The sequence below is a fragment of the Palaemon carinicauda genome, chromosome 42 (genome assembly GCF_036898095.1).
Source record: "Palaemon carinicauda isolate YSFRI2023 chromosome 42, ASM3689809v2, whole genome shotgun sequence".
Taxonomy (NCBI): domain Eukaryota; kingdom Metazoa; phylum Arthropoda; class Malacostraca; order Decapoda; family Palaemonidae; genus Palaemon; species Palaemon carinicauda.
In genome coordinates this window covers 15,446,578-15,462,553 of record NC_090766.1, presented here as the reverse complement: position 1 = coordinate 15,462,553, position 15,976 = coordinate 15,446,578, and the positions used below count along the sequence as shown (strand labels likewise).

At 41.8% G+C, this 15,976-nt stretch overlaps 1 protein-coding gene across 3 annotated transcripts in view; it reads left to right on the top strand.

Moving 5' to 3' along the window:
* The window catches only part of LOC137633224 (titin homolog), an 83,515-nt gene that overhangs the window by 22,640 nt on the left and 44,899 nt on the right, over window positions 1–15,976 (top strand). For all 3 annotated transcript variants that reach the window (XM_068365396.1, XM_068365397.1, XM_068365395.1), the window contains exon 4: window positions 1,646–6,159. In XM_068365396.1, coding sequence (XP_068221497.1) covers window positions 1,646–6,159 — 4,514 coding nt within the window. The remainder of the gene's footprint in view (window positions 1–1,645; window positions 6,160–15,976) is intronic.

Genomic DNA, 15,976 nt, shown 5'->3' with positions numbered 1-15,976 from the left:
CTGAGAAGGGGACATTTACAGGGGAAGGAAATGCTTCCAGTTTATAAGTTAAAGGGAAAATAAGTTTATTTTATTCCTGAGAGAAAGAAAATATAATAAGAGAGACTTATTAGAAACACATTTAATAAGAATAAAAAGACAAATAATTTGGGCGTCAACATTTTTTGGCAAATTTTAATAAGCAATTTAAGGAAAACTAGTATCCCTTAACACTCCAGCCTCATAATAACAAGATAAAAAAGATGATTTAAGTAAAAAAAAAAAAAAAAAAAGAACTATTCACATGCTTGACACTCATATGGGTTCCATATACAAGTGTAAACAAAGGCACACCTAACCGTGTATTTATTTTGGGCTACATTCAAATATAAGTTGAAGTAGCTTGCCTCAAGATCAAAGGGATTATAAGACAAGGTTGTACATTTAACTTGACTTTACATTCTCACCTCTACATCAGAAAGACAAAAAGAGGCTTACAGTCCTCGGTGCTACACAGTATGTCAGGGTTATTCTACACTCATGAATTTGGATAAGACTCAAGACCACTTATAATAGTGTTTTTTTGAGGCCCCTCCTCTTGATTACAAAATCTACACACACAAAATAAGAATCAGAGCAAACCTGCTTTTAACAGCCTTTACCAGACTGCAGACTGACTAGCAACATAACAGGTGCAGGATTATGCAATATTACTCCTATTCTAGTACCCCTACTTGTCTCCCTACTAGGGTTAGGGTCTTGCTGTCATTACCTGTTAAAAGAAATAATAACAGATGAAGGTATATGGGGGGGGGGGGGGCTACTTGAGGGCTATAAAAAGAAATTTGATTATTTAACAATTGCTAAAGGATTTTTTTTTTTCACAAACCATAATTCATTGCAATGTAAGACTACAGTAAGTAAAATAACTTTTGTAATAACATCAAAAATACTATTTGTAATTTATGTTGGCGTGTCCTTGAGAGTGATTGTTTTTAGATGAGCTGATGATAAGATCAGCTGATTGAGTTTACATGTTCAGAGATGTGCTCGCATAGAAAAAAGTTGATTTCAATTATATAGAATTATTTTTTGAATTGACTATTTATAATGAAGATATACACAATGAATATGATAGAAATTATTTTATTACTTTTATATAAAGATCTAAGAACTATTTACTTCTTATGGTGATCTTTGCCAACAGATTGCTACTTTAGTTATCTGAATTTAGTCTAGTATATCGGAAGTCAGTAGGAACAGTGTCCGTTGTTGCAAGGTTCTACTGTAATATGTTTTGATCCATCAAAATCATGCCTAGGCTAGGTCTGAAAATACTTGGATAACAGATATTGCGATAACAGACATCCAAAATAACCATACTCTAAGCTAGACAGATGAACTTTTTCAGTAACATTTGTCAGTATACTAAGAGATTTTCCTACTCTATATTCATAGAAAAATTCCAAAATCAATAAGAATGCGTAAATAACTTTTACTAGAACCCTGTCCTTACAGATTATATTTCTTAAATATAATACTGCTCAGTGTTTATGCTAACAACCTATTATTCATAATTAAAACTGTAGTTTGTATTGAAGTATTTTTTAAATTTTTTCTTTTCTATATCTTAAACTGAAAGTTGTCTGTATTTTATCATTTTCAGCACAAGGGAAGAACTTGTGGCACTCATTGCTGAACTGCAGTCAGAGTCACCCCCTGGTGCAAGTAGAGAAATGTCTGTAGATGGAAGTCGAAGTGGAACAGTTACTCCAATGGGACTAAGTGAAGCTCCTACTCCAGTTGACAGTAAAGCTGCAACACCAGTTGCCAGTGGCCGAACTTCCCCAGTTATTGATACTGGTCAAACTAAAGATGACTCCATAAAAACTATCAAAAGTGAAGTTGTAGAAAAGGTTAAAGAACGCTTAAAAGTAGAAGAGAATGAAGATGTACCTAAAGGTGGAGAGAAGTTAGAAGGAACTACCGCTAAGAAAAACGAGGAAAATGAAAGTAAGATATCAGAGAAAACGATTGAAATCAAAGAGGAAAGTCGGAAAGATAAGAAAGAAATTCCAGATTCTGATGATAAGAGATCAAACGCAGAACGAGGTAAAGATGTTAGAGAAGGCTCGAACACAGAACGAGTTCAAGATGTTAAAGAAGTATCAAAAACTGAACGAGTTCAAGATGTTAAAGAAGTATCAAAACCAGAACGAGTTGAAGATGCTAAAGAAGAATCATTAGAAAGAGTGAAGACAGCTGAAATTAGAAAAGAAGAAAATACCGTTCTTCAGGGAACTGAAAAGAAACCAGACGAAAAACCATTACCTGTCAACAAAGACACTGTGATGAGAGAAAGAGATAAACAACCTGAATCAAACGATAAGGTGGAAGTCAAGAAAAAGGAAACAGTATGGGACAAACTGAGTAAACAAAATGAGGAAAAAATGGAAGCTCTTGCTGCTGTGAAAGAAGCAGTGCAAACCTCTGGTGCCTCTGATAAGACACTGGAAGAAAAGCTGAAAATGAAACTTAACATAGAAGTTGTTAAGGTACCTTCAGAGGGTCAAACAGAATCACGAATCAAGCCAATGGAAATCTCTGGTAACCCTGTGAAAGAAACTGATGAAAAGAAACAAGAAACAAAGGTTAGTGAATTTAGTGTGGGTCCTAGTCAGGATAAAGTTCTTCACAATACGGAGGTACGTGCAAAGGATAGTAGCAAAGCAGAACAAAATATAGGACCTGTTGTACCTCCTGCCCATAAAGCATTGGTTGATAAACCTTGGATATCTCCATTCCCAGCTTCAATTGGGTCTGTATCCATAACGCCTGTTCAGACCTCAAAGGAGCGTGTGATGCCTCCAGTTTCAGAATCAATTATAAGGAGTTTACCAGCATCAACTACTATAACAGCAGCTACAAAACCTGGTCCACTTTCTCCTACAAATAAAACTGGACCTCTTTCTCCTACTTCAAGAAGTGGACAACTTTCAATAACTTCAAAAGCTGGACCATTATCTCCAACTTCAAAATCGGGTCCATTATCTCCAACTTCAAAAACTGGACCACTGTCTCCTACGTCAAAACCAGGGCCACTTTCTCCCACTACAAAAACTGGGCCTCTTTCTCCAACTTCAAAGGTTGGTCCACTGTCTCCCTCTAAACATGGGCCACTGTCACCAACTTTAAAACTAGGCCCTCTTTCTCCAACTTCAAAAGTAGGGTCAGTATCTGTGACTCCAGTACCTGTTGCAAAAAGTGGAGTTATTACTCCATCTGTTAAAAGTAGACCACTTTCTCCAACTTTGATTCCAGGGGGCAAGAGTGGACCTCTATCAACGACGCTATTACCTTCAAGTAAAAGCAGCCCTCTATCTCCCTCTTCCATGGGGAAGAGTGGATCACACAGTTCAGTAGAGGTGAAATCGAATAAAGATGGTCCACTTCCAGTTTTAGCATCTGTTATATCTGCAAAGCCAGTTGCACCAGCAGCTGTTGTTGCTGAAAAGGAACCAAGTTCTGTCCAGAATACACCATCAGTTAAGGAATTTGAGAAAGAGTCCAGCAGTTCACACACTGTTCCAGCTCCTAAAAGCCAAACAAGTACAGTTTCAGCTGCTTCTGCAGAAGTTGTAAAATCTGTACCATCAGCTAAGTCTGATGTATCACCTGCAGTTTCAACTCATTTAGTACAACAAAGTAAAATTCCTCCTCTATCATCATCTGTTAGTGTGACTTCAAGTATTACATCACCTGCATCTACTGATAAGACTGTAGGATTGTCATCTAATGAGTCTTCAGCAAAAATTCAGCAGAATAAAGTACAAGTTCATGGGGACTCTCAAAAATCTGTGTCAAATGAAAAAAGTGAAACTTTGGCACCTGAAGGTATTATCCCGCCTTTCCCTTCAGTCCCAACTAAAAGCACTCATCCATCAACACCAAAAGACGTACCCCTAACATCTTCAGTATTATCTCTGAAATCTGTGCCTCGTGTCGCTCCATCTCGTCCTGCTGAAAGCATTCCTTCTTTAAATATGCGGGCACCACCACTTGAGAGTGTAGCACCTTGTCTGCCAAGTGAAGCACAGATAGAAACTCAAATACAACCTTTCCTTCCATCTCCAGGAGTATTCCCACCAGTTCGTGAATTAACATCTAGTGATGTACCCAGTGCTCCTGTAATTAAGGTCAGTAAAGATAAATCGACAAAATATTTCAAACCTCCTCCTCTATTGCCATCAAGCAGTACTTACATCCCTTCCCCTCCCAGTAAAGCACCATCCTTTGAGCAAATGGCTCCGGCATTACCTGCAGAATCAGCTGTGTTATGTGAACCATTTCCCAAAGTACCAACAGCTTTCCCAGAAGCACGTGCCTCTAATAAGGATGCACCTTCATCGAATGGTGCTCCCAAAACACAAATTGCATCTTCTACTTATTTCAGTTCGCCACCAAAGTTCACATCGAGCTCAGTGATACCAACTCCGCCGACACGGGCGCCATCGTTGGTGAACGATGAGAGTATAACAGAGCCTCCTCAAAAGAAAGCTAAAGTTGAGGATGTTACATTTGAATCTCAGAAAGAATCTCCCAAGGTACCATCAGGAGGTTCTGGACGTGTCCTTAACCTTTTGAAAAGGCCACATGTACCCAACCCTGATGAAAAGAAGGAAGTGGGTGGTCCACAAGAGGCAAAGGTTATGAAAAAGGAGGAACCTAATACAGGCTCAGTTACAGACGATGTAAAACAAAAGAAAGAGAGCACTTTAGGGAAGACTCAGACTGTAAACAAAAATGTATCAACATCAAAGGAAGAAAGCCCGTCAAAATCTGGTACTGGAATCCAACCAAGTGCTGGTGCTGCTGCACAGTGTCTTACCACTGAAGCAAAATCAGGCACTGAAGTTAAGAAACCTAGTAGTGACCCTCCAAGAAGGCTTTTAAAACTTCACAATTTCAGTAGAGAACCAGTGAAACCTGTTGTAACGCAACCTGTAGAGAAAAAGGCTGAAACTTCTAGTAAAGATGCATTGAAAAAACCAGAATCAGAAACCACAAAAGACTCTGATGTGGGAGAAGCTATTGAAGAACCTGTGATGATTGTGAAAGGGGAGGGTGAAGGTGCTAAATGCGAGTCAGGTAATGACTTGTATTATCTTGAAGGTTGTCACTCTTCTAGACCGTGGTGGGAATGTTTTGATAATGTTAGTAGTAGCCATAATGTAGTAGATAACGAAGACCATTGTGAAACTATTGAAGAAAATGTCATGTATTTTTGGGGAGACGGAAATGGCAAAGACTGTGATGCTGGTAATAACGGTGATGAAACGGAAACTAACGCTGAAACCAAGCAGGAGAGCAGTGGTAATAGTACTCTAGTTGCGTCAGACAACCGATCCAATTCAACATCCGGGGACATCAAGTCTCAAAAGGAGAAGGAAGGTGGAAGAACAGATAATGACGTTAAAGAGGTGGATGGAATTGCCGACAGTGATGAAGCTAAAGTGAATGGCTTGAGAACTTTAGAGTCTGAAAAGAATATAGATCAGCTGGGAAAGACTGAATCAAAAGGTGATGGGAAGCTCTCGGGGGTTAATGGGAAAAAGTCTAATGAAGACAATGATATTTATGGTGAGAAAAGCATTATTAATAAAAGTAGTAAGGTAGGTGATGGAAAAAATAAAAAAGACAAACCGCGTGAAAATGATAATTGTGAAAATGTAGTAAGTAAGGATGTATCTAATAAGGGGGAAACTGTAATTCAGAGACAAGACTCTTCTAAAACTAAGGGTGAGAATGAAAGTACTGTAGGGTTAAGTGAAACTGACAAATCAGAGAAAGAATGTAAGGTAACTGGTAGGGAAGGTTGTGCGAAGAGAGGTACACGGAATCGAGCTAGTTTTGAAGAAGTGACAGATGACAGTGAAGACAGTGAGATGGAGGAATTGTCTTGCGCTGTTGAAGAAACTGTCACAAGAAAGAAGCGGGGCAGACCCAAAGGAACCACGATTGCAGCCAGAGGAAGAAAACCCAAGCCGCCAAGGGTTGCTCCTCAGCCTGTCAGTGACGTTGAGGACGAAGACATTGAAGAAGGAGATGATGACAGCCATGAAAATGCCTCAAAGAGAAAATCGCGTGGCAAAGGAAGTACAGCAAGACCGCTACCTGATGGTAAGTAAATGTGCTAGTATTCCTCTTAACTTACAAATGCAAATTGTCTCGACTTTCTATATGGTTTCAATTGATTTTTTCAAGTACTTGTACATGTTTTACATGCACTGTTTGGTATACATTACTACTGTGACTTATATATTTTTGAAAGGGACAATTTTACCAAAATACGAACACTTGGGAATGACTCAGAACCTTTATCTAGCTCTCCTTGACCATCTCATACAATAAGTGCCAGATTGCCTTAGAATTTGAATGTACAGCTTAACTTTAATAAATAAAAATTCAGTCCGTCAATCAACATGACTTAAGCGGTGGATTTATAATGGTATTAGCCAGAATAATGGCTTGAGGTATGAAACAACCCTGGTGTGTCCACTTGTGGTGGTTCTTAATATCCATAAATATTTATGGGGAATAGTACAGGATTGGAGGTTCTAGCTGGAAAATGAGGTTTGAAGTCTTCATTTTGTAACATGTGACTTGATGGGGCAAATAGATATGTACTTTTTGAAGCTCAAACAAATGTATTCGTTAGGTGGCCACAGCTTAGGTATCTCATTTCCTGTCTGTAAAACTATTAATTTCTTCGGTCTAATCCCGTGTGGCAATTCAATGTATAAGGGGAAAAAAAACCACTAGATTTTTTATATTTTAAAGTTGTCCACACACTTAGGTTAAACATTATATGAAAATTGAGACAGTGGTTGGGTGCCCCAAAAGCCACCTTTGACATAAGAATTATGAAAGTATAGGGGATAATGTTACCCCATGGGTTACAAATTTTAATTCCAATCGTAAGGGTGAGGTTAATTCAACTTAACTTGGGTTTGGACTTTCCTGTCTCAAAAATTATATTTCATGGAGTCTTTCTCAATGTTTTAATTCTTTGCACTTATACGTTATGACTAAAAAAAAGGGAAATAAGAATTTTAACAGGATTGTGTCTAGCCCATGAGTTTTAGTTTTCCTTCATTGCTATTCAAGATTGCTTAGTTTAACAGTAACGAAAAGTTCATTAAATAGTTTTTAATGAAGTATCTAACATATTGGTATTGTTAATCTTGATTAAGTATTACTTATTTTTTTCAAATGAATCTTACCTGTGGTTTCCACTACTACTACTAGTTGTTGGAAAGGCCGGATACTATAAGCCCAAGGGCTCCAACGGGGAAAATATTCGAGAGAGGAAAGGAAATAAAGAGGCAAGAAAGAATAGTGTTCCTGATTGTACCCTCAAGCAAGAGAACTCTAACCCAAGACATTGGAAGATCATGGTACATAGGCTATGGCACAACCCAATGCTAAAGAACAATTGTTTGGTTTTGGAGTTTCCTTCTAGATGTCTCCTCTACCCTTACCAAGTGGAAAGTAACCACTGAACAATTTCAGTGTCGTAATTAACCCCTTGAGTGAAGAAGAATTTTTCAATTATCTTAGTATTCAGGTGTATGAGGAAAGAGGAGAATGCAAAAAGAATAGGTCTGACTATTCCATGTATGTGTCGGTAGAGGGAAATTGAGCCATAACCAGAGAGGAATCCAAAGTACAGTTATACCTTTTGGGCCAGTTGGAGGACCCAAAACTTTCTAACTGTGCATCTTTGTTGTTGCCTTCGCTTTCCAACCTGTTGTTGGTTTGACAAAGCCACCTGTGGTGCTCCATGATATACAATATTGCTGTGGTGACGTTTTTTACAGTAAACACTTATGACCTCCTTGCAGCAGATTTTTTTTTTTTCTTTTGAGAATTATTTAGTGCCTTCCATTTTGTAGGTGGAGCAAAACATACTTGGTTATGTCTCCCGCTAGGTTTAGAATTTGCCTGTATGAAAACTATTTAGTGAATATGCTTCATTTAGATGGAGCTCCACATTCCCTTTGTATTTTGTGTTGGTACCAACTATGTGATTTAAAGCGTAGATGTTCACAATGTGCGGTTATTCCTGGAAAGTTATGGTGGAATATATATGAAGCTAGTTTCTAAAAGGGATCGTGGTAGGAACTTTGAGCGTAAGAGGAAGAAGATAGTAAATCAATCATTTGAAGGTTTGGATCAGGCTAGGCTACTTGATTTGAGTGGCTAAATAGAAATTAGTACTCAAACTATTAATGAATAAGCAGATGTTATGAATGAAATTGATAGACTTAGATATCATCTTAGTCTTTATGGAGTAGTTTTCCTTTTTCATGAAGTCTGCTGTCCCTATTCCTTCTAATAACAGTAACACAAATATATAGATCAACATTAATCACTGCCAAAAATACCAGGAACACTTATGTGCAGTAAACACCAGACTATCAGTATCATGAGTTGGTTCACAAAAAAATATTAAGAATTGTCGTGAACAAAATAAGAAATAAGATACTCTTAGAGACTTGACAATAAACAATGCAGTTTAATAAGAGGTAAAAGGGACAAGAAATGCAATTTTTGTTTAGAGAATGTTGATGGAAAGAGCAATAGAAGTGTAAATGGATCTGTATATTTCTTTAGTTGACAATGAAATGACTTTTGATTGGGTTAGACATGTAGACCTTATAAGAGTACCAGAAGAGGTAAATATCGATTGAAAAGATACGAGAATGGTAAAGAATTTATATTGGAATCAAGAGGCATCAGTGAAAGTAGAATATAGCGAGTCAGAGACTCAGCACATTTAGAAAGGTGTAGAACAGGGCTGTGTGTTATCACCCGATCTCTTCAATTTATATAGTGAAATGATAATGAGAGATCTCAGAGATATGGAAGGAATTAAGATTGGAGGAATCAACATTAATATCAGATATACTAACAATACAATTTTTTGTAGACTTGTCAAGCAGAGAAAGAAGGTTGTCAATAGATATTAAGAAAAGGGAAGTTATGGTTATCAGATATAAGAGTCAATGTTGACACAGTTAAACAAACTGATAGTTTGAATTATCTAGGATGCACTGTCAGAAGTGATGGAAAATACAAAAATGGGATCAGGAGAATATCCATGGCAAAATATGCAATTTGCAAAATGAAGAAATTACAGTAGTTACCAACTTGAAATTATCTATTAATCTAAGGAGGTGGTTTGTGAAATTTGGTCTTTATTGTAATTTGGCTGTGGAACTTGGACCTTGAGAAAAGCAGACAAGGAGAGGTTACAGGGAGCAGAAATGAATGCTATGGACTGAGAGGAAAACTAATGAGGAGGTATTGGAGAGGGTGGAAGTTTGAAGAGAGCTCTCAGCTTTAGTGAGGTAGGCAAATGCGGTTTGTGGTTTACATAGTACGAAGACAAGAATTAAAGCATTTTCTCACTGGTATAATTGATGGAAGGACTCCTAAAGGAAGACCTAGATAAAAGTACAGTATATTGATAGATTGGTGAGAAGAACGAGGAAGAATATCTGCAGCTCGGTTGTTGTAGAGAGCCAGAAACAAAGAGGAATGGCGAGCCAGGATTACCGATGTCCTTGGGAATATGGCATCTGGATGGTGATGTGGTAATTATGAGACCCCTGTCAACAGAATACTTGGCCTAACTTATTCAGCTTTAAAATTTAGGCCAACTTTTATTAATAATTTGGTTAGCAATGTTAATTTATCATCTGTCGATTACAGTGATGAGTTCTGATACAATTCTCACTCCTTCCTCTTCTTGGTAAAGCACAAATGAGTAACCTTTGAGAAAGTTTTATGAACAGGCTAGGAAAAAGTTGATATGACTGGCTTGGCCCACATTGACTGATTAATTGTGGTTACTAGCGCTTAAAAATATTTTTAAAAGTTCTTGGTTAAGTGATTCCTATTTAGTGATTAATAATAATGTTCATGTTGCCAATTTGGGTGGTAATACATCCAAAGGTGAAGACATAAAAATAAGTTTTAACCGACATGTGTTTATTTGATCTACATTAGGTGGCTTGAGTAATTTTTGTGATTATCAGGCTTTTCATACAGGTATTCAAACACTTTTGAGGGTTGATCTTTTACGAATTCAAGAAGAATGATAAATTTAAATGGGAAATAAAACTAACTAAGGAATTTAATGAAACAAACAAATCATCTTTTATAGTTTTTCTTAAAACAATTCAGAGATTCTTCCAATGAATATGAATTGTGTTACTACTGACTCTACATACTTTTTGATATCTGCTCATTTCTTAGGTTCATCTTGGACTGATATAGGCCCCAATTTTGAAATGTTTTTAAGGCAGAAGTCCATAAATTAGTGATCCAGATTCCGGAAAGGTCGGCTTCTGCAAGCTGCCGTGTACCGTGAAAGTAATGATTGTGAACTAAAGGGATGTCAGTTTATAAAACTGCTGTTACCTAGCCTAACCTCTTCAAGAGATTATTTTAATATCCTAGAGCCATTAGTAAGGGGTAATTGGAAGCATGTATTAAATGTGGGATATTCTCGTGGGTTAACAAAAAATTTTATTTCGTCTCTTGAAGAAAAGTTTATGGGAATTCCTTATCTTAACCCTTTTACCCCCAAAGGACGTACTGGTACGTTTCACAAAACTCACCCCTTTACCCCCATGGACGTACCGGTACGTTCTTGCAAAAAACTGCTATTTATATTTTTTTTTTTGCATGTTTTTGATAATTTTTTGAGAAACTTCAGGCATTTTCCAAGAGAATGAGACCAACCTGACCTCTCTATGATGAAAATTAAGGCTGTTAGAGCAGTTTAATAATAAATATACAGCAAAATGTGCTTAAAAAAAAATAACCCCTGGGGGTTAAGGGTTGGAAAGTTCCAAATAGCCTGGGGGTAAAAGGGTTAATCTAATTCTAATTTTTAGATTTTTTTGGGGGGGGATAAAACAATTATGGAATGTATGCAGGAGGATTATTTGCTGATTTTGTAGTGAAATGTAGGAAATAATTCCACGTACATTTTTCAATATTAAACTTACCCGGTGATCATATAGCTGTCAGCTCTGCTGCCCGACAGAAAAACCTAAGGACAAATTACGCCAGCGATCGCTATACAGGTGGGGGTGTACATCATCAGCGCCATCTGTCGAGCAGGTACTAAGTACTCCAATGTCAACAAAGAACCAATTTTCTCTCTGTCGTGCCACCGGCAAGACCTACTAAATACGCTGTTGTTTTCTGGATTGATTTTCACGTTATTTGGTGAAGTATTCATTTCTGGTTATTAGCTATCGCTGTGCAGAAGTTATCTTCAATACTTCCTTGCATTCTTTTATTGAATTTTGGATTATTTGTTGACGACTTGGATAGATTTTGAATTCCCCCTTTGACTAATTCAAGATGTCTGACCCTTCTCAAGTCCCCAAGTACAGGAAGTGTAGCGCTAGGGACTGTTCAAGGCGTCTTCCGAAGGCCTCTATCGATCCGCACACCATTTGTTCCAATTGTAGGGGTAAAGCCTGTCAATTGGAAGATCGATGTGAGGAATGCGTTGGGCTTTCGGAATTCGATTTTCAAGAATTCCTGAAATATGCACGTAGGCTAGAGAGAGATAGAGTCAGGAGGAGTTCGTCTCGCTCAGTTGATTTTTCCTCTCCCCATGCCCCACAACCTATTCCTTCCCCTGTAGTGGTTGCTCCCGACCCCCCTGCTAGCTCTCATCAACCTTCGATGGCAGATATGATGCGTGCCATCCAGGCTCTAGGTGAGAGAGTCGAGTCATTGGCGAATGACCGCAATCAACTCATGGCTGACGTCAGGGAGTTGAAAGGTAAAAGTGCAGTGGGAAGTGAAGTGAGTGTTAGTGCAGTGAAAAGTGTCAGTTTTACGCATGAGGGTGCGTCTGTTCGTGCCTGTCGTCCTCCCAGTCCGGGACCTCTTGCAAGCTCCCAAGCCCAGGGGAGAAGCAATGTCGTACGACCAAAGGGTTCGACAGGCTTTAATCAGCGGACAGACGTTCCCTCCGTGGTTTCGGACGTATCTTGCCTAGATCGTCCCACCCACAAGAAGACGAGTGAGCCCGTTCATTCCTCGTCTGCGGAAGAGGTTTCACGCCAGAAACGATGGACCAAGGTCTCACGGCCTCTTAAACGCAAGGTCCCTTCCGAGCAAGTCCAACGGCCCAGGTGTAGCCACTGGGTCAGTTCGGACTCGCTGCAGTCCTCCGACGACTGCACACCTCCTAAGATAGGCAAAGTGGTACCGCAACGGGCAGTAACTCCGTCTGTTGCCGCACCAGCTGCTGTAGACCCTAAGTGGTCTTTGCTTCAGTCTATGCAGACTCAGTTAGCTTCCTTCATGCAGGAGTATCGTGCGGAGAAGGTTGACGCTGCACCCGTTAGCCTACAACCATCCACGGTTGTGCGCCCAGTAGACGCTGAGGCTGCCTGCTCCCACACTCCAGCTGTGAGAGCTCCACCACCCATGCGCAGTCGACTCTGCCAGACGCATGTTGACGTTCACCGACGCACGGAACCCTCCGTTGACGTTCGTGTGCTACCACAACAACAGGAGGGTGGAGTTAAGTTGCCGTGTTTTGACGCGATGCGTCAGCCTCCGCAACCCACGGTGGTCTCCGCTAACCGACCACAGTCAGGAGTAGACGCTTTGCGTCCCCACTCAGCTATGGTTGTTGCCAGTTCTCAGACTGACCAACAGTTCCATGACGTTGGGTCCAGTGCAGCCACGCATGCACCCGTGCTGCCGGACTCAGCCGACCAGCTTTTACCTACTCTTTTGCCGCTTCCTCCTCAACATTCAGACGATGGCCTCTCTGATGATGACGACGCTGCACATCTTGACGACCAACACTCGGACATCGACGAACCCAAGACCACGCCTCCCTCCTTAGACTTTAGGAAAGTGCTTGCGCTGTTCAAGGATTTATATCCGGATCAGTTTGTGTCTGCAGCACCACGCTCGCCTCCCTCTGAGTTCGCTTTAGGCATGCAGTCAGCAGCACCTGCCTTTACGAAGCTCGTACTCGCTCGCTCGTCCAAGAGAGCTTTAAGGGTACTGGGAGAGTGGTTGCAGTCCAAAAAGCAACTTGGGAAGACAACCTTCATGTTTCCCCCGGCCAAGCTTGCTTCCAGATCTAGCGTCTGGTATGCCACGGGAGAAGTTCTCGGCTTGGGAGTTCCTGCCTCTGCCCAGGGCGACTTCTCAAGTCTGGTAGACTCTCCCCGCAGGCTGGCTATGAGACGCTCCAAGATTTGCTGGACTCCTTCGGATATGGACCATCTTATGAAAGGAGTATTCCGAGCATTCGAAGTCTTTAACTTCTTGGACTGGTGTTTGGGAGCGTTGAGCAGGAAGACCTCCCCTTCTGATAAGGAAACTTCCATGCTCATTATGTCCTGCATGGACAAAGCCATACGGGATGGTTCTAGTGAGCTTGCGGCTTCTTTCGTGTCCGGGGTCCTCAAGAAGCGGGATCACCTTTGCTCCTTCTTGTCAGCTGGAGTCACCCCATGTCAAAAGTCGGAGCTTATGTTTGCTCCTCTCTCGAAGTGCCTCTTCCCTGAGGAGCTGATCAAGGAGATTGCCGCCTCCTTGATCCAGAAAGACACTCATGACCTGGTTGCGTCATCCGCACGCAAAGCCACCCCTTTGCCCTCTGTGCCTAGACCCAGGTTGGACACTCCAGCGTCAAGATTCATTCCGCCCTTTCATGGCAGAGCCGCCAGCAGGGGAGGTGCTCGTGCCGAAGGTCAACGCGGGAGCAAGAAGAAGGGTTCCAAGTCCTTTAAAGGCAGAGTCTGACTGCCACCTTCTTCAGACAGCAGTGTGAGCCAGGCTCAAGAACTACTGGCAGGCCTGGGAGAACAGGGGCGCAGACGCACAATCTGTGAAGTTACTCAGAGAGGGGTACAAGATTCCATTCTTGCGCAAGCCCCCTCTAGCAACAACTCCCATCGACCTCTCTCCCAGGTACAGAGAGGAGGACAAGAGACTAGCTTTGCAGCAAGAGGTGTCTCTCTTACTACAAAAGGGAGCGGTAGTCAAAGTCCGGGACCATCAATCCCCGGGCTTCTACAACCGTCTCTTCTTAGTGGCGAAGAAGACAGGCGGGTGGAGGCCGGTGCTAGACGTCAGTGCCCTGAATGTCTTTGTCACAAAGCAGACGTTCGCCATGGAGACGACAAAGTCGGTTCTAGCATCGGTCAGGAAGGAAGACTGGATGGTCTCGTTGGACCTAAAGGACGCTTACTTTCACGTCCCCATCCACCCAGATTCCCAACCTTTTCTAAGGTTCGTTTTCGGGAAGGTGGTATACCAGTTTCAAGCCCTGTGCTTTGGCCTAAGCACGGCTCCTCTTGTTTTTACGAAACTGATGAGGAATATTGCCAAATTCCTGCATTTAGCAGACATCAGAGCCTCCCTCTATTTGGACGACTGGCTTTTAAGAGCTTCGTCAAGTCGTCGCTGTCTGGAGAATCTAAAGTGGACTCTGGAACTGACCAAGGAATTGGGTCTCCTGGTCAATATGGAAAAGTCCCAACTCGTCCCATCCCAAACTATAGTGTACCTAGGTATGGAGATTCAGAGTCAAGCTTTTCGGGCTTTTCCGTCGGCCCCCAGAATCAGTCAAGCCCAAGAATGCATCCAGAACATGCTGAAGAAGGACCGATGTTCAGTCAGACAGTGGATGAGTCTGATAGGGATGCTTTCATCACTGGAACAGTTCATCGCGTTAGGGAGACTCCACCTCCGACCCCTTCAATTTCACCTAGCTGTTCACTGGAGAAAGGACAAGACGCTAGAAGCGGTCTCGATTCCTATTTCCGAGAAGATGAAGTCTGCACTGACTTGGTGGAAGAACAACATTCTCCTCAGAGAGGGTCTGCTACTGGCTGTTCAGACCCCCAACCACATTCTCTTCTCGGACGCATCGGACACGGGCTGGGGTGCGACATTGGACGGTCGGGAATGCTCGGGCACGTGGAATGCGGATCAAAGATCGTTACACATCAACTGCAAGGAGCTACTGGCAGTTCATCTGGCCTTGAGAAGCTTCAAGTCCCTCCTTCTTGGCAAGGTGGTGGAGGTGAACTCCGACAACACCACAGCCTTGGCGTACATCTCCAAGCAAGGAGGGACTCATTCGAGGACGTTGTACGAGATCGCAAGGGACCTCCTCACCTGGTCAAGAGATCGAAACATTTCGCTAGTAACGAGGTTCATTCAAGGCAGCATGAATGTCACGGCAGACCGCCTCAGCCGGAAGGGTCAAATCATCCCAACAGAGTGGACCCTTCACAAGAATGTATGCAAGAGACTATGGGCCTTGGGGGGTCAGCCTACCATAGATCTGTTTGCAACCTCGATGACCAAGAGGCTCCCAGTTTATTGCTCACCGATCCCGGACCCAGCAGCAGTTCACATAGATGCCTTTCTTCTGGATTGGTCCCATCTAGACCTTTATGCATTCCCCCCGTTCAAGATTGTCAACAGAGTACTGCAGAAGTTCGCCTCTCACGAAGGGACAAGGTTGACGTTGGTTGCTCCCCTCTGGCCCGCGAGAGAATGGTTCACCGAGGTACTGCAATGGCTAGTAGACGTTCCCAGAACACTTCCTCTAAGAGTGGACCTTCTGCGTCAGCCGCACGTAAAGAAGTTACACCCAAGCCTCCACGCTCTTCGTCTGACTGCCTTCAGACTATCGAAAGACTCTCGAGAGCTAGAGGCTTTTCGAAGGAGGCAGCCAGAGCGATTGCTAGAGCAAGGAGGACATCCACTCTTAAAGTCTACCAGTCGAAGTGGGAAGTCTTCCGAAGCTGGTGCAAGTCGGTCTCAGTATCCTCAACCAGTACCTCTGTAACTCAGATAGCTGACTTCCTTTTATACCTAAGGAAGGAAAGATCTCTTTCAGCTCCCACGATCAAGGGTTACAGAA